The 19099-nt window shown below is 52.0% G+C and overlaps 1 protein-coding gene across 4 annotated transcripts in view; it reads left to right on the top strand.

Moving 5' to 3' along the window:
* NF2 (NF2, moesin-ezrin-radixin like (MERLIN) tumor suppressor) overlaps positions 1 to 16487 on the top strand; it is a 100487-nt gene extending 84000 nt beyond the window's left edge. For all 4 annotated transcript variants that reach the window (XM_005567656.4, XM_005567652.4, XM_005567653.4 and 1 more), the window contains one exon: positions 12675 to 16487. In XM_005567656.4, the coding sequence (XP_005567713.1) occupies positions 12675 to 12732 (58 nt within the window). In that variant the 3' untranslated portion in view covers positions 12733 to 16487. The remainder of the gene's footprint in view (positions 1 to 12674) is intronic.
* Positions 16488 to 19099: the final 2612 nt, after the last annotated feature.

Genomic DNA, 19099 nt, shown 5'->3' with positions numbered 1-19099 from the left:
TGCCTCGTTCCGAAGAGCATGTCATGGGGCTGTAGGACCGGCCGTTCTTCCCATCTCGTGTCATTGTTGGGCTGGGGAAGGTTATGGCTTCTTGTCCAGTCAGGTGTGTCTATAAGTCCTTTGTCTTGGTGGCATACTCCTAGCATGGAAATGGGGTCAATCTGGGCACTTTTGAGACTGATGTCTGTAACTCGAGATCAAGACCTTTTACGCGGTGACAGCCTCTCAAGACCCGTGGTCACTCCTGGCAGCTTCTGGTCGTGGGGCGAAGGGGTTGCCTGTGCTGGCTCATTTTCCTTTAGAGCTTTCCCTTTCTGTACACAGCCCTTTTCCTTTCAAATAAAGCAAACCCAGAGCACAGGGGTCTGATTTGTGAGTCCACGGGGAGTGGACTGCCTGTTCGTCCGTGCTCAGCCGCCTCTGCTTCAGCTTCCACTCCACAGGCTGAGCAGAGATGTGGTCAGAGTGAACTCACATTGGAACAGTACAGTCATGGCACCCCGGAGAGGAGCGGTCACTGGTTGCTGAATGAATTAACTGAATGTTTGCTGCTTTTCTCCTGCAACAGTTCGTTATTATTCCAGCATGCCTAGGCAGTAGAGAGAATGTATTTTGCCCAACAATAAAATGACATCCTGCCTCTACTTCTCACCTAATCCCCAGTAGTACCCATGCCAACAAGCTCCACACCACCCGACAGCAGCGTAGGATGTGTCCATTGGAGTCTTCCCCGCAGTTTCTGCTCATAGAGTAGAATAAGCTAATTGGAACCTTCCTACCAAAAAGAGGTCTGGCATAAGATAGATCCTACTTGTGGTCGTTATCCCATCAAGAGAGGTCAGCTGTTAAAGTCCCTGATAGATCTTATTAAAAGGTACACTTGAGCCATCAGTGGTTCCAAGAATCCATGACATGAACCCTGTTTTGTATGTGACACTTTCATTTAGCGGGCTCCTGTTTCTTCAGCTTTCATACCCATGTTGGCATTGATACCCTGATACAGAACAGTCCGTGCTCTGAGCAGGGCAGTTATGGCCAGCGTTGTCATGGGCAGGCCAGCTCACAGCACCCAGAGCAGCCAGGTGGACCCACCTTGGTTTACTGAACTTTTTGTAACCACGAGGACAAGCAGAAAACCCCGCTGCATTTCACCCAGTGCTGCCAGGTGTTCCCTCCATGGGAAGGTGCTGCTCAGCCCGAATGTGATTTCTTCTTTCTTCCTTCTATAATGATGCAGAGTGCTGAAATTCTTCAGGGTCCTGATTCTGACTGTCATTTCACACTGAGCTTTTACTGCAGACAAAAGAAGTTTCATTTTTAGTTAAATTTGCACTGCTCCTAGGACATACATGGATGCATTTATTTATTCATTCATTTTAATGTCTTGATGTGAACTTGTTTTTAAAGCAGGCTGCCAGGCAGTTAATCAAACACTCGGGTTAATCAAGGGTTAATAAAAGCATGGACTTGATGTTTAATATGACAGGCGTTCTCTCAGCATCACTAGATTAAATAGTGCTGCACTACTAAATTTTGCTGCACATGAAGTTCAGTGCACGTTCCATTTTCTAGACTTTGGCAGTCCCTGTGGTCAGTGACCGGGACTGATGAGCAGCCACATGCCTGCACTAGGGTGGCTCTGGGGTGGTGCATGCTGCAGTCTGGCTGGCACAAGCCTAGCTGAAGAGAAGTGCTGCTTTAGGCTTGGATGTGGGAATACCTAGATGTCAAGGGCAGAACTCCATCTAGAATGCCTGGGGATGAGATGCAAAAGCTGGTAGTGAATGGAACAGTTTCCAGTGTCCAAAAGCTCACTAATCTGGGATCAAACCAGCCTGCATTGATATTAGTTTTATTTTGTTTTGAGACACGATCTCCCTCTGTCACCCAGGCTGGTACGTTCTTGGCTCACTGCAACCTCCACCTCCCAGGCTCAAGTGATCCTCCTGCCTCAGCCTCCCAAGTAGCTGAGACTACTAATTTTTGTATTTTTTGTAGAGATGGGGTTTCACCATGTTGCCCAGGCCGGTCTTGAACTCCTGAGCTCAACTGATCTGCCCAACTCTGCCTCCCAGAGTGCTGGGATTATAAAAGTGAGCCACCGTGCCTGGCCTCTTTTGTTTTTTTTTTTTGTTTTTTTTTTTGTTTTTTTTTTTTTTGAGACGGAGTCTCGCTCTGTCCCCAGGCTGGAGTGCAGTGGCCGGATCTCAGCTCACTGCAAGCTCTGCCTCCCGGGTTTACGCCATTCTCCTGCCTCAGCCTCCCGAGTAGCTGGGACTACAGGCGCCCGCCACGTCGCCCGGCTAGCTTTTTGTATTTTTTAGTAGAGACGGGGTTTCACCCTGTTAGCCAGGATGGTCTCGATCTCCTGACCTAGTGATCCGCCCGTCTCGTCCTCCCAAAGTGCTGGGATTACAGGCTTGAGCCACCGCGCCCGGCCCTCTTTTGTTTTTAATGAGGTTTTTTGTTTGTTTTGTTTTGTTGAGACAGGATCTCACTCTGTCACCCACATTGGTGACAGCCTCAACCTCCTGGGCTCAAGCGATCCTCTCACCTCAGCCTCCCAAGTAGCTGGGACTACAGGCATTTGCCACTACGCTTGACTGATTTTTTAATTTTTATTTTTGTAAAGATGGGTTTCGCCATGTTGTCCAGGCTGGTCTCGAACTCCTAAGCTCAAGTGGATCTTCCCGCCACAGCCTCCCAAAATGCTGGGATTACACACATGAGCCATCTCGCCCGGCCATTGTGTTTGTCCTCGGTTTCAGTACTCTTCTGCCTCACTGAGAGGTCTCAGAGTCTGCTGTGTGATTTCAGCAGTACCCATGGGGGCTGTGTAACATTGAAGCTAATTCAAGGAGTTTGCCCTTAGGTTATGAAGGGTTACCACATTTCCTCAGGAATGCTGAGCGGCTATCCAGTCGGATTAACCGAGGTTCCTACTTCTCTGCCACTTCCTTTTTCTATAATTCTTTTTTTTTTTTTTTTTTTTTTTTTGAGACGGAGTCTCGCTCTGTCGCCTAGGCTGGAGTGCAGTGGCACAATCTCGGCTCACTGCAAGCTCCGCCTCCCGGGTTCATGCCATTCTCCTGCCTCAGCCTCCCGAGTAGCTGGGACTACAGGCGCCCGCCCCTGCGCCCGGCTAATTTTTTCTATTTTTAGTAGAGACGGAGTTTCACAAGATCTCCTGACCTTGTGATCTGCCTGCCTCGGCCTCCCAAAGTGCTGGGATTACAGGTGTGAGCCACCGCGCCCGGCCTTCTATAATTCTTATGCTCGCTCGCGCGCTCTCTCTCTCTTTTTTTTTTTTTTTTTTTTTTTTTTTTGAGACGGAGTCTCGCTCTGTCGCCCAGCCCAGGCTGGAGTGCAGTGGCGCGATCTCGGCTCACTGCAAGCTCCGCCTCCCGGGTTCACGCCATTCTCCTGCCTCAGCCTCCCGAGTAGCTGGGACTACAGGCGCCCACAACCGCGCCCGGCTAATTTTTTTTGTATTTTTTAGTAGAGACGAGGTTTCACTGTGGTCTCGATCTCCTGACCTTGTGATCCGCCCGCCTCGGCCTCCCAAAGTGCTGGGATTACAGGCGTGAGCCACCGCGCCCGGCCCCTCTCTCTTTTTTTTTAATTCTACTTTAAGTTCTAGGGTACATGTGCACAACGTGCAGGCTTGTTACATATGTATACATGCAGCCATAAAAAAGGATGAATTCTTACTCTCTCAAGGCACAGTGTCCTCACCTTCAAAAGGTGAATAAAAATAGTCTTTGCCCCCAGGACTGTTGTGAGGGATAAATGAGAGAATGTGCATGAAACACTCAGTGCACAGTCAGAGCTCAGTAAGGGGTTAAAACTCTGAAAAGGGAAAATCTGCTTGTGATCCTGCAGCAAAGGGCGAAGGACAGCATGTGGGCCACACCGCCAAATCTAGGTACACAGCTTGTGCTGGGCATCTTCATTCATTGTATTAATTGCTACGTGGCTGGAAGTAAAAACTTTTAAAAAGCCATAATTGGCCAGGCACAGTGGCTTACACCTATAATCCCAGCACTTTGGGAGGCCGAGGCAGGTGAATCACCTGAGGTTGGGAGTTCGAGACCATCCTGACCAACATGGAGAAACCCCATCTCTACCCAAAATACAAAATTTGCCGGGTGTGGTGGCGCATGCCTGTAAACCCAGCTACTTGGGAGGCGGAGGCAGGAGAATCGCTTGAACCTGGGAGGTGGAGGTTGCGGTGAGCCAAGATCATGCCATTGCACTCCAGCCTGGGCAACAAGAGCAAGACTCTGTCTCAAAAATAAATAAATAAATAAATAGCCATAATTAACTTCACTGGTTCCTTGTAATATTTGACTTGGGTTTGCAAGGATATATTTTTCTCCTCTTGCTAATCTTAACTTCCTATATTTCCATTTTTCCCAATTGATGATCAGTACAACTAGTTTGGCATTTGCATCTGAGTCAGAGCAGTGCTAGCGATCAGAAGCCACCCTAGGGAACCTGGAGTTGTTTCATTCTCAGTGGGAGCGACACGTGTCCTGGCATCTGAGCCTTCCAAGTGAGGGGGATGAGTCTGGCAGTCAGGCTGGGGTTGGGGGACACAGGGTGCCTTGAGCCTGACTTTTGTGCCTTCAGAGCCACAGTGCTGATGATGGGAGTGGTGGCTTGGTGTGGCATAACTGTACCACCACACCTTGAAGGTAAAATGCAGTCTTGGAATATATACATTCAGGGTCTTTCTTTCATCCTTTCTCAAAAGAGGGGTTTCAGTCTCCCAATCCTGAGCTGGTCTGAGTGTCAGCAAACAAAGTCATCACTTTTGTGCCTGTGGTCTCCCAGGGAGCACAGGATTTCCAAGGAAATTGATGGATGAGAAATCATGGGGGTGGTGGAGCTTAGAAAGCTTATTTCATTAGTAAATGGTTTGAACCGTCAAGGTCCAGCTGTGGTTTCCACTGATGGAGGAACAGGAAGAAGAGGAGCCTTGACATTTATCTCAAGCGCCAGCAGCTTCTCTTGGATCAGGAAGACATAAAAGTCCAATGTCATCTTCAATTTGTGCGGGCTCCCCTTGGAGTTGCAGAGCCGGTGAAGTGAAGTAGAACAGTTAAAAAAACACCCGGGGAAGTGATAAATCACAGAGAGAGATTGCATATGCGGGAAAGGCGTCTCCCACAATTAAAACAAGTGGCTAGAGCCTCCCTGGCGACCTCTGGTCTGCACTGCCAGCCCTGAAGATGGCTGCTAAATTACTTAAGTTTAATAGGTAGTTAATATAGCCAACCCTCCTTATGACCCCATTGGGCCGAATGGCTCTGCTTGCTCTAGGAACTGGGTGTTGTATGGGTAGAGCATCCTTGGCCTTGACATAAAAGGTAGCATACTGGCTCGCCAGCCCCGAACCTTTCCTTTCTTGTTGCTGGAGCAAGGCAGGGGTGAGAGGGGGAAGGAAAGAAAAAGGAGTGGGGAGTGGGGTGGGTAGCAAGCATTAACAGGGAGCAGTAGCAGCACCAGATGTGGGCGTAGCACACTGCGAAGAAATTGCAGAGGCCATCCGAATTCTTCCTCTCCACTTCCTGGCTCTGTGGAAGCCCAGGGAAGGCTTTAGGAACTGTGGGCTGTTCTTAGTGCTCCTCCCGGCTGGGACACCTTGAGCTCATCCCTGAAGGCCACTCCTACCACTCTCACACACTGAGTTCCTGGTTTCTCGTAACTGTTGAGAGCTTAGTTTTCTTGCTTGTTTCTCTAGATAGAAGAACTATCAGCCTCTTTTCCAAAAGTCTACAAGCCAATCCTCTTTTTGGTTAAGAGACTTTACCTGGTCAAGCAGTTATTCTTTGGGAGGTGTTGAAGAGCCTACAAACCTGCTTTGCCTGCCTAGGTATTTTACGACCATTTGGAAGTGCCTGAGGATATTACCAGGCCTTATTTGATGCAGTAAAACATCCCGTTTGGCCCCTGGGCACTGAAGATATGTTTCAGTGCAGCTCTCCTCCGCACCGGATTTGTTGCTGCAACAGTGGGAGGGAAGAGCCGGATGCAAACTCATTCTTCGAGCCCGAGGTTCTGTTCTCATGATCCTTGCCGTGATTTCTCTTTTGATGTTGGCAATTTAAAAATGACATCAGTCTATCTGGACCTTTTTCCTAAGGCTCTTGCTCAGATCACTCAGTAGATAGCCGCCACCTGCCCAGTAAGGTGAATCAGGCCCATTAGGCCATTTGTCAGGGGAAGGAACGGAGGAGCAGCGGAGGGCCCCCCCGGCGCCACAGGGCAGCCTGCAAAGCAGGCAGACAGGTTTCCAGGCAGCTTCTGCTGCTTTGGGTCCCTCAGGGATTAATACACAAAAAAGGCCCCTTGGGTATTCAGTGGCAGATTTCTCTTGAGAGCAGATAAAGTCGCTAATACCACATTGGATTTGTTCATTGGGGTGGACTTGGCCTTTCATTCCAGCTCTGTGTAGGTTAAGTGTATGGATAGTGCTCCCACTGTGCACATCACTAGATGGCATTTGGGTGCAAACTGTCCCTAGCAAGACTGCAGAAAGGCTTGATCTGGGATGTGGTGGCTCATGCCTGTAATCCCAGCACTTTGGGAGGCCGAGGCGGGCGGATCACGAGGTCAAGAGATCAAGACCATCCTGGCCAACATGGTGAAACCCCGTTTCTACTAAAAATACAAAAATTAGCTGGGCGTGGTGGCACGCGCCTGTAGTCCCAGCTACTCAGGAGGCTGAGACAGGAGAATTGCTTGAACCTGGGAGGCAGAGGTTGCAGTGAGCCGAGATCGCACCACTGCAGTACAGCCTGGCAACAGAGTGAGACTCCGTCTCAAAAAAAAGAAAAAGAAAAAGAAAATCTTGATCTGACCACTTAGTACAGCCATCCCCCTTCACTGGCCCTTCCTCTTGGCTCATTTGGAAGGGGGAAGGTTTCCCACACCCCAAACCAAAGATTCTTTTGGAATTTGCTGCTACTGGATTCAGCTGTCACCTTTCTGCTCTGACTCTGCTTTCTCCCCATGGATCCGCGTGCCAGAGGATCTGCACGTCCTTTTGTGTCTACACCCTCCCCCGCTCCTTCGTTTTCAATATGTAGTAGTGGAGAGGAAGTATAACATGATTTTAGGGCTCACATTTCAATTGCACTGCATTTTTATGGGACAAGCAGAGACCCAGCACCTGGAGTTATTAGGTTAGTATCTAAAATGGGTTCAGCGCTGTGAGTCTTATTGTTTAAAATGAATGAGATGGTCCCCTCCTGCCTTCTTTTCTCCTCCCTTGGGATGAGTGGATTGAGGCAAGGCCCCCAGAGACGAGCTGAAGGAATCCTGGTGCTCTGATTAGTTTTGTTCCCCAGCTTAATTGTACAGCTTCCTTTCTCTCACCACTGATAGCCGAAGTGGCTCTGTGTCTCCCCCCACCTTCCCTTGCTTTAGGAACAAGATGATCACAATGCAGCCTTGTGAATCAATTTTCTCTCTGTGCTGATGAAAGTGTAATTCATTCTTAATCAAGCAGGCTTGCTGCTGCAGGCTCCGTGCCGGAATACATTTAGTTACCCTCCCATCACTTTGGGAAACGATCCCCCAAAAGGACTTTTAGAGGAGAGCTGGAAGGAGAGTTGGCTGTGCGCCTCGTACTGTGGTTTTCCAGCAGGGGGCACTCTCAGGAACGATGCTGGCGGAGGCTTTGTAGCTGGAAGCCTTCTGCTGCTGGCAGGGCAGCAGGGGAATGTTTGTCCCAGGTGCCTTCCAGGCTTGCTTTCTCCAGACCCTGGGGCCATTTCTCAGGAGTACCTTAATGGGCCACCCAAAATCCTCAGGTAGCAGTGAGGAGGAACAGTTGAAGATGCAGATTGCATGCCTGGGTTAGAGAGTGCCAGCCGGGTACCAGGTTCTTTTAGCCAGCCTCCTCTGTCGTTTTAAGTAGACAGATGTGTCTCCTGAATCTGAACTTGTTTAGAGCGGGTGAATGTGCCTGTTTTTGTCACACCACACACAATTTGGGGAGTGTAAGGAGGCCCAGCTCTGCCAGAATGGAACTCTCCTAAGTTCTCCCCTGCCCTCTCACAGCCTGCTGGCTGTCACAAACAGCTGGCAGTTTTATGGACAAGTGGGCAGGGGGAAAGGGACTCTGCTGGGGCTGAGGGGCTGAGTCTCGATGTTGGGCAGGAAGGAAAAGCCAGGCGCCAACAAGTGGATCAGAGTGGGGATGTGAAGATGAACAGTCAGATAGCAATAAAGCCTCAGAGATCCGCCCCAGAGAAAGAAAAGGAAGTTCGTCTCCTCAGAATGGAATTGGATTAGTGACAGACTTGAGCAGCCGGTTCAGTCTAGAGAGAACTTAATTCCTCCTGTGTTATTCACACGGCTAATTCTAATCAGATGTGAAGAGACAGCTGGAGGAGAGCAGCGGGTCAGCCCATGCCTGGTGCGGAGGCTTCATGTTCTTGTAGGCATCTTCAGGGAACTGGCAGGAGTGCTTTGGGTTGGAGATTCTGAGCAGGGCCCTTGGGTTTATAGCCTGCCCAGGGAGCAGGGCCCTGCTGCGGGACTCCCATGGTTGGACCTCGTTTAGATTCAGTGAGAGTTCTGAAGGACAGTGCATGGCAGATGTCACTGGTCACATTCACCAGAGCTTGGCCCACTTGTCTTCAGAAGGATTCAAAGGCAGTTGACCAGACTTGGCAGGTCCCAGACTGGTGCAGCCACTGTCTTGGAGACCCTGGTTGTACACCCTGAGGTGCTTCTGCTTTGTTACTTGCTGAAATTTGGAGACCTCTTCTCTCTGGATAACCTTCAAGATACTCATTGTGCATGCGAGGAATTCCCCGCCCTCGTGGGGGACTCCACTCTCCAGGCAGGCAAGGATGGGCGAGGGGTGGGCTGTTGCTGGACTGCCAAAGGGAGCATGGGCATTTTTGTTTGGAATTCAGGGTGGGGATGGGACTCATCAGAGTGGCTTCAGTGCTCAACTCACAGTGCATCATAGGGCAAGGTGAAGGCCTTCGTGGGAGGCCTCTTCTGGCTCTAGCAAGCAGGTGTTGCTGGGCAGTGTAGAGGGACCCAGGCCGGTTGCTGAGCAGGAAGATGTACCTAACACTGGTGGGCCCGCACACCTTAGGGTATGAGAGCATCGCAGGGGAACCAGGAAACTTGTTCGCTGGTTTTCATGTGTTTAAAAAGAAGACTCGGAGGCAGAGTTTATTTTACGAAGGGCTAGCTTTTTGCCATTTCTTCTGAGCTTTTGCCTTTTCCTTTATGAATACTTCCTGCCTGTGGGTGTACTGTAAATGTGACAGCCAGTGAGCTTTCTAGAAGCAGCATATGGTGAAAGATCCACAGGTGAAGAGCCTGCCCACTGGAGGGGCGAGACAGTGCCCAGGCAGGGCGTGCAGGTGTTAGAGCTGTTTGTGTGCCCGGCAGGGAGGCTTCCCAAGCTCTCAGTAGAAAAACTCCTGCCTGAGGGCAAATGGCTCCCCTGAGCCTCTACCTGCAGGAAAGAAAGCCAAGGGCTCTCCTCGTCTCACTGCCTGCCTTCCTTACCTGCTTGGAGGAGGGCATCCTGGTGTCTGAGATAAAGGATACTGCCGAGGTGGAAGCAGAGCCATGGGGGTGGCTGGGAGGGCCACTCCAGCAGGAGGGAGGAGCACTGTGCAGTAAATTCTGACTCCGGGGTTCCTGTGGGGACTGAAACCCATAGTAACTGCACAGTGAGGGTAAAGGGTGGGGTGGCAGCAGCCAGGTCTGTCTGAGGAGCAAGCAGCAGTGGCCAAAGGCTCCCAGGGCCCTCGGGCAGCAGCCCTTGCTGACCAGTGCAGCCAGGTCATGGCTGCCTCCAGCTGGTGGGTCTGCCTTTCCCTCTGACCACTTCAGTGCCTTCTGGAAGACTGCAGCTCTCTGTCCTGCCCAGTGGCTGTGGTGCCTTCCTACTTCTGTGTGCGCAGACTGATATCCCTCTCTACCTTTACTTGTGGCTGAGGCGAGGCTCCTGCTCTTGCAAAATAAGAGGTGGGGCTGAGGTGCTGCAGTGCAGCTGGGGTGGGGCTCAGGAAGCAGCCCACCCACCCGAGAGCACGCTGCATCCTAATAAGCACATGCTTGAGTCACTGGAATCTGGTGCTGCTGGCACTGCCAGAACCCTCCCCTGGCACCTCGAGGGGACAGCCAGCATGCTTCTCTGGTGGAGGATCCAGGAATTCTTGGAGCCAACATTGCACAAATGAGCAGGAGCCTCTCAAGTCCCCCACAACCTGGGCTCCCTGCCTGGGGAAGTGGCCAGGCTTCATGGGGCATCACTTGGCCCGCCTGGTAGGCGTGGAGGCCAGTGCCATACATGACCTTGCTGTTGCCTGCACCCCTTCTTAACGAGCATCCTGCTCCCCGCTGGAAGGAGAGGAGCCAGGGCTGGGGAGGGGAGAAGCGTGATGCTGCTATTAGCAATAACAGCTGTCGAATTCCCACCATGCGCCAGGCGCAGTGCTGAGCACATCACACACGGTCCCCAATTCCTCTGCCTGTCACCCCATGAGGAAGGGGCTGCCATCACGCCCGATTCACAGTGAGGAACTGAGGCCAGAGGGGAGCAAATGACCTGCCCAGGGCCACACAGTTGGTCAGTGGCCCAGGCGGCTGACTGTGCCTGTGTCTGACTCAAAGTGGCTGTTCTTTTCAGAAACCTGAGCGGAGACACTGGGCTCACATGCTTTCATTTAAACCCTCTCCCATTTTTGCCCCAGTAGTTATCTGGCAGCTAAAGCTCTTCCTCCTTTTTTCCCCAGTGACCATTCTGATTCCCATTATCACAGGGCACATAACTCCTGGCCCTTCTCCTCCCGATTACATTTAGGGAGAAGCCCATCCTGACACAGCTCCCTTCTAGAGGGAGTTCCATTTAGGCAAAAAAGGGCTCTCCATTCCCATCAGAACCAGGCTTTACAAAGGACTCTGAAATTGGTTCCGCTGAAGAAAGCAGCTGAGCTGCCTCCCCACATTCCGCTTGTTAGTCGGGAACTTCAAGGCCAAAAGATTTGGCAGGATTTAAAGAGTCGCTCTCAAGCTGTCTCATTCTGAGCACACTAGTGCTGTCTTCTGATGGTGAAGTGGTCGGTTTGGAATTTCCCTCCCTTGCCCTTTATGGAGCCGCCGATAGTACTGAGGACTCTTCACATGCAGACTCGAGGGGTCGAGAGAATGGGCCAGACCATCTTGCCTGCCCCATGGCAACCTCCAGAGAAAGGAGGCTCAGAGAGGTCAAGGGTGTCCACAGTGAGCTGGTGATGGCAGAGAGTGAGCTCTCAGACCTTCTCAGCCCCGTGTGGAGCTCTTGCCTCTCCTGCGCACCTCAGTTTAGTTTTCGTCATAGCCCATGTCCTGGTCTCTCTCTTTTTTTTTTTTTTTTTTGAGACGGAGTCTCGCTTTGTCACCCAGGCTGGAGTGCAGTGGCCCGATCTCGGCTCACTGCAAGCTCCGCCTCCCGGGTTTACGCCATTCTCCTGCCTCAGCCTCCGAGTAGCTGGGACTACAGGCGCCTGCCACCACGCCCGGCTAGTTTTTTGTATTTTTTTTTTTAGTAGAGACGGGGTTTCACCATGTTAGCCAGGATGGTCTCGATCTCCTGACTTCGTGATCCACCCGCCTCGGCCTCCCAAAGTACTGGGATTACAGGCTTGAGCCACCGCGCCCGGCCTATGTCCTGGTCTCTTAACAAACATTGTTTGAACTCCTGATCGGCACACAGCACTAAGCCAGATATTTGGGGGATATGAAGATGAATGGTACGGACTCCCTGCCCTCCACCCCTGCACTCTTGTGGGAAGTCCCGGAGCTGGAAATGGAACACAGTCACATCCAAGGCATTGATTTCAGGAGTCAGCAGAGAGCAGGGAATAGGGAGAGTGCTGGCTCCAGATGCTTCTGTCCAGGGAGATGCTGGGAAGTGGCCCAGAGTCAGGGGCTTAGGAGATTGCAAACTTCACCATGCCAAGAGCTCAGTCCCTGATCCACCCCATCCCCTTCCACATCTCCCTGACTGTCCTTTACATTTGCTGGGCAGAATGCCGCCCACATGCACCATCCCTCCCTGCCTACACCAGCCACAGTGAGAAAGGCGTTGCCTCCAGCTCGTGGAGAGAAACCCCTTCTCAGCTGCCAGGTCATGCGTAAGTTTGCTTCGGGACCACCTGGGAAACCAGGAGTAGAATGGGTAAACTCTTCCTCATCTGCCACAGGCCTGCCTTGCCCGAGGCCACGTCACCTTACCGCAATCATGTTGCCAGGGCACGAGGACTAAGATGCTCACCCTGCCAAGCCCCGCAGACAGCACACCACAGAGGTGGCTCAGGGACCTTGGTAGATGGGAATGTGAGAATCTATTAAAATAGCCAGGGATCTCTGGTCCTCTGTCAAGAGGCAATGCTGACGGCTTTTTCCTGATGGTGTGCCTCTGCCCACCAGCCTTCCCTTTGCACGTCCTTATTTGTCACCTCCTAATTTGAATTATTGGGCAAATCTGGCCACTTATTTGGGACTGACCACCAACTTCTTGAGCATCTATTTGAACAGGCCTCCCTTTCGCTCCCAACCACCTTTGAGGTGAGTCCAAGTGGCAGGACAGGACCCTGTGTGACAGAGCAGAGGTCTCGTGCCCTCTCAAATTCTTCTCTGCTTTCTTACAGCTCACCTTGCAGAGCACCAAGTCTCGAGTGGCCTTCTTTGAAGAGCTCTAGCAGGTGACCCAGCCACCCCAGGACCTGCCACTTCTCCTGCTCCTGGGACCGCGGGATGGACCAGATACCAAGAGAGCCATCCATAGGGAGCTGGCTGGGGGTTTCCGTGGGAGCTCCAGAACTTTCCCCAGCTGAGTGAAGACCCCAGCCCCTCTTATGTGCAATTGCCTTGAACTACGACCCTGTAGAGATTTCTCTCATGGGATTCTAGTTCTCTGACCTGAGTCTTTGTTTTAAGAAGTATTTGTCTTCCTTTGTCTAATGTGGGATTCCTGACTCCCTTCGTCCAAGGCACCCTGGTGTGTGTGTGTCTTGCACTCCAGAGCTGACCTCCACTGCCCAGCCTGGGAAGTCATTGTGGGGAGTGAGATACTGAAGCCCTGAGAGGCCAGTGCCAGCATCCCCACCCTGCCCAGGGTTCCGGAACATTCATTCCCCCACGGGTGAGGAACTGTCATGCAGCGAAGCAGCCCAGCCCAGCGGATCCCAGGCCCAGCATGCCTGCCGGCTTCTCATCTTTAGGGAGCCCGCCCAGAGCTCGTGATGAGCAAGGGCTGGGTCCCCGCCAGGCACCCCAAGGCGGCGCTCTGGCTGGCAGCTGGTGGGGAATAGGCAGGGCAGCTGTGGCTAGGCAGAGACTTTAGGCAGAAGCTGTGATGCAGGCTGACTGCCAGCCGAGGGGCTGGGTAGTGCCGTGCAGGAACTGATGGTACAGGGCACTCTCTGTCCCCCTCCGGCCACACTAGACCAGGGTCCGAGAGGCAGGCAGGAGCCACTCACATCTTCCCCATTGCCCAAAGCCCATAGACACCCCTGCCTGTGTGGGGCTGGGGCACTCCCTGGTCATACTGTAGTCAGCACCCGTAACCCGCCTATGACCAGGGATCCATAAGCCCTGTGGCTCTGCAGGTGCTGCTTCTCGCTGACCCAGACTCCGAGCTCCACCGGCCCAGTCTGCACGGCCCCTCTGCTTTACCTTCCCTCCTGGCCACGTGCCAGTGGCCACAGGCCACTTCCCAACCCACTGTTGTACCCAGGCCTCACTTTGTTGTTGCCCTTGTCCCTCTTCGGACCCTGAATTTTCTATTCCCTGGGGGCCAGCAAGGGCCATTTGTGCCCCTCCCAGCACAGGCCTGATGCAGGTGTCCACCCACAGGTGGCACTCACCTAGGCTGTCACAGGACCCACCTCCATGCCAGGCAGCAGAGGGCCACAGAACCACCCCACGGCTCACTCCCTGGGCTGGGGCCACCTTCTTGCCCTTTCTTTCTTTCTTTTTTTCTGAGATGGAGTCTCGCTCTATCACCCAGGTTGGAGTGTGGTGGCGTAATCTCGGCTCACTGCAACCTCCACCTCCTGAGTTCAAGCAATTCTCCTGCCTCAGCCTCCCAAGTAGCTGGGACTACAGGCATGCACCACCACACTTGGCTAATGTTTTGTATTGTTAGTAGAGACGGGGTTTTGCCATGTTAGCTAGGCTGGTCTCAAAACTCAAACCTGGGCTTACAGGTGTGAGCCACCACATCCTGCCCCTTCTTGCCCTTTCATTTCTCCATGACTGATGTTGCTGTGGCCATCCAGGGCCCTTGAGATCCTTCCAGTTTGGCTGTTATGCAAAGCAGGTGATTTGTCTTAATCAGATAAAAGATGCTTAGTAACTGGAGGCTATGGGGGCCTTGAGATTTTTGGAGAGCAGAGGTGGTCTCTGGCAATTCCGTCTGGTTTTGAGAAACTGAGCGGCTCACAGAGATCCTGTCTTCTTCCCACTATCAGGCTGACCTAACGGGGTCGGGCTGCTCAGCACCTGCTTGGGCCACCTTGCCCCAAGGAAACCAGCCCTGGGTGCCGCACAGCCGCTTAGGGTCTGCAGGGTGGGACTGCAGACCTAGAGCGCAAGTGTGGATGCTGTGGCCCTGTGGCTTCTCCTAGTCTGGCCCAGCTAGGAACAGAAGCTTCAGGCGTTTGTAAAGTGAGGTCTGGCTCTGTCTCAGTTTTTTGTTTTTTTTTTTTCCGTTTCTGTTTGTTTTTTGAGATGGAGTCTTTCTCTGTCGCCCAGGCTGGAGTGCAGTGGCGCAGTCTCAGCTCACTGCAACCTCCGTCTCCCAGGTACAAGAGATTCTCCTGCCTCAGCCTCACGAGTAGCTGGCATTACAGGCATGTGCCACCACACCTGTCTAATTTTTGTATTTTTAGTAGAGACGGGTTTTCGCCATGTTAGCCAGACTGGTCTGGAATTCCTGACCTCAGGTGATCCGCCCGCCCCGGCTTCCCAAAGTTCTGAGATTATAGGCGTGAGCCACCATGCCTGGCCTCTTCTCAGTCTTCAAGCCCATCCCTGGATTTCCACCGGGAGTTACTGTCCTCCTGACCTGTAAATTTGTTCTTTAACAATGGCTACAGGCGGGAGCATATGGTGGTTTATAAAAACACTGTTGGGCTTTGTTTCCTTCTTTAACTGCCGTGTGTACTTCTGAAGTCTGAGAAGTGCCAAGCCATGCGGCCTCAAGGGAGCTGGCTGGTGTTTGAGCTGTGGCAGAAGCACCTGGGGCTCCAGGGAGCAGGCTGGGGACTGTAGGACCTTGCTCAGCCAGGAGCACTTCCCCCTCCTTGAGGCAGGAATCCGAGGTGCCTCCCCGGAGGATGGGCCTCAGGAGCGTCCCAAGCCCCAGCAGCAGGAGAAAGAATGAAAGAGATGCCTTGTTTTCAGAGACTGGTTCCTGTGGCTGGGATGACTGCATCTTTTTTTTTTTTTGAGACAGAGTTTTTGCTCTTGTTGCCCTGGCTGGAGTGCAATGGCACGATCTTAGCTCACCACAACCTCCACCTCCCAGATTCAAGTGATTCTCCTGCCTCAGCCTCTCGAGTAGCTGGGATTACAGGTACGCACCTCCACGTCTGGCTAATTTTGTATTTTTCGTAGAGATGGGATTTCTCCATGTTGGTCAGGCTGGTCTCAAACTCCCAACCTCAGGTGATCCGCCCGCCTCGGCCTCCCAAAGTGCTAGGATTACAGGCCTGAGCCACCGCACTCGGCCAGACTGCGTCCTTTTTAAGCAAATGTTTTAGGGCCTGGGAGCTTGTCAAGTAAGGAAGTCTCAAGCCCACAGAGCAGCGTCCTGGCCACGGTGATTTCATTATGAGTGCTTCTGCCTAGGCAGAAGCCCCACGGCACCGGGATCATTCATGAGGTCACTGCCCAGCTCATGATGTCCATGAAGCTGCCCTGTTGGCTGGTAGCCGTGTACAGCTGTGCGGCACAGACGGCTTCGTTCATCCTGATCGAGGCCCCACCTCAGCCACAGCAGTCCCCCCGACCTGTGTTGTCCACCCTGTTATTCATGTACCTGCCAGGCCCTGCTAGACAGCACCCTGTGGCATTACATAACACTTCATGAGTGGCTGTGTCTTGTAATTTTAGGGACAGGTTTCTCTCTTTCCCTCTCTTTTTTTTTTCAAGAGCCCAGAGACTGACAACCAGCTGCAGTGTCTAAGTGTTCCTCACTGACAGGGTGGGGCCTCGCCGCCCCTGGAGGGAGCAGCCTTGGCAGGGAGACAGCCTGGCCCAGTGACCCTGGGCCCAAGCCAGCCCCTCCAGGGCTTTCAGGGAAGCGCCATCCATTTTCAAAGATGTCAGACGTCACTTCTTCCTGTAGGGCCCGAGTCCTGCCTCCTGTCAGGGCCAGACCATGGAAGGCTATTTTCTATTCTGGGGAACTATTGTAATTTAAATGATTGTTTTAATAAAAATTCTAAGCTGGAAAATACTTGCCTTGGGCTTCCTCAGTTTGCCTGTTGCTCAGGCCATTGAGGCGTCAAGAATGTGGCTGGGTGGTGGGGCCGTCTTGTGGTTTTGTGGAGAAACGAGCCCGCTGCTGTCCCTGACTGCTCGGGCCTTCACCTCTGGCCCCTTGTCTTTGGTGGCAAAATAATCACCTCCTTCCACAACACCCCTATTGACACCTTTGCTGGAGAACTCCCTCACTCTTCCTGGGGGCACTTGGGGTGGCGGCAAGGGCCCTGCATGGCGTCCCAGCACCTCCATTTCCTCTCTGTGGTCCCTGCTCATCTGTGATTTCAGACCAGAAAACTAGGGAGCTGGACTGGGTGATCCTTGCAGACATTTCTGCTTTCGGCATTCCGGGCTCTGGGGGTGCATGCAGAGCCCCTGGGGCCCAGGCGCTGTCTGCAGAGTAAATGAGGCACAGCCACTGTCAGGGCTATGCGACATTTGCACTTCAAGTTGGAAAGCACCACTGCAGAGCTTATGGTTTTGGTTTTGCTTCTGTTTTCTTAAGCAACAAAAGTCCTTTATTAAGACCAAAACTTCTATAGGATAACTGTCCCAAAGCACTGCAGCCCCAGTCGGAGATTCAGACAGCACAGTGTGGCTGCCAGGACTTCTAAGGGACCCACTCGACACACTTGTCAGGACATACTTCAGGTTTTCATTGCACAAGCCAGTGAGGAAAACAGCCTATCGGAATACACGAGATCTTCCCAAAATGTTGCAGTTATGCATAACTGTGTTTTTTTTAGAAGGATGTTTGAAGTGAATAAACTAAAGAATATGAAAAAGTTTTTTGTTTGTTTTGTTTTTTTTTTTGAGACGGAGTCTCACTGCGTCACCCAGGCTGGAGTGTAGTGGCCTGATCTCAGGTCACTACAACCTCTGCCTCCCCAGTTCAAGTGATTCTCCTGCCTCAGCCTCCCAAGTAGCTGAGATTACAGGCGCCTGCCACCACGCCCAGCTAATTTTTTTGTATTTTTAGTAGAGACGGAGTTTTACCATGTTGGCCAGGCTAGTCTCAAACTCCTGACCTCAAGCAATCTGGCCGCCTCGGCCTCCCAAAGTGCTGGGATTACAGGCGTGAGCCACCATGCCCAGCAAGAATATGAAAAGTTTTAACAATTTGTTGTTAGCTTTGAATATATAGAATTGGTCAACCTGGGCCACATAGAGAGACCCCATGTCTACAAAAAATTTAAAAATTAGCCAGGTGTGGTAGCTGCACCTATAGGCCCAGCTTTTTGGGAGGCTGAGGTAGGAGGATCACTTGAACCTGGGAGCGTGAGGCTGTAGTGAGCCAAGATCATGCCACTGCACTCCAGCCTGGGTAACGTAGCGAGACTGTCTCAAAAAAAAAAAAAAAAAGGGTAACTAATTAGACTTTTTTTTTTTTTTCTTGAGACGGCATCTCACTCTGTTGCCCAGGCTGGAGTGCAGTGGTGCGATCTCTGCTCACTGCAAGCTCCGCTTCCCGGCTTCACGCCATTCTCCTGCTTCAGCCTCCCGAGTAGCTGGGACTACAGGCACCCACCACCATGCCCGGCTAATTTTTTTGTATTTTTAGTAGAAACGAGGTTTCACTGTATTAGCCAGGATGGTCTCGATCTCCTGACCCTATGATCCACCCACCTCAGCCTCCCAAAGTGCTGGGATTACAGGCATGAGACACCACGCCCAGCCTAGACTTTTTATTAGATGAATAATATAAACTCATTTCTCAAATGTAGATTGTTATTTTTAGTAATTGGAAGCAGTTTGATTTCCTATGTAGTCTAAGCCAAAGAAAGCACTTTGAAAATATTGGTCATTTAAAGCCGTTCAGGCAATATTTTCACCTAACCTTTACATTAAAGACAACCCGACTCACCCCCCACCAAAATAGTAAATGTGACCTCACTGAGATCAGAGGTCCCCATTAAGTAGTTAGAATTAGTAACACCAGAGTTCCAATGACTGATTCTAATGGTATTTTGGTATCGAGATCAGTTGAATTCTTTGCTGTTTTTTCTAGTCTGTGGTGACCCTGCTGTAAATGCAAAGCGGGGGGCCAGACCTCAGTGCTTCACTGTGGCATTTGCTGCCAGTCCCATTGGAGCCCCAAGTGGCTCATTCTGGCCTCCCTGCTAGCACTTCATTCTTTGCCTTTGGTCTTCGTCTGAGTGGGGAGTACCTGGCAGCTGTTCCCCAGGGCTGCCTACCCCAGAAGCCTTCATGTGGCAGAGAGGATAAGGAGCCACCCACATATAATGAAGAGTTGGCAGCAAAACTCTGGGGGGAAAGGTATTGGCGAGAAGACTGCTGTGACTGTATCTAATCCAATTTCTTAGCCGTCTGGGGAAGAGAAAGTCGGGCACCCGCATGTTCTCCGTCTCCCTTTCAGACAGCCCAGGCAGCCTCATCTCCGGCAGAGAGAGGCCAAGGGCTCCTCTCCCCCTCCCCGGCCAGGCCGTGCGGGGCTCCCTGGCAGCCTGTCGTTACTGCATTACGGCAGGATCCTGCAGCCGCAGCCCAGCTCCGGTAGGGAGACCACAGCTTGCTCTTCCAGAGAGATGGCTCTGGACCTCTGCGCCGTGGCAGGAGCACCTGG

The sequence above is a fragment of the Macaca fascicularis genome, chromosome 10, assembly GCF_037993035.2.
Source record: "Macaca fascicularis isolate 582-1 chromosome 10, T2T-MFA8v1.1".
In the NCBI taxonomy this organism is placed as follows: Eukaryota; Metazoa; Chordata; class Mammalia; order Primates; family Cercopithecidae; genus Macaca; species Macaca fascicularis.
Note: the sequence above shows the minus strand (reverse complement) of the source record. Positions and strands in the feature narration are given on the sequence as shown.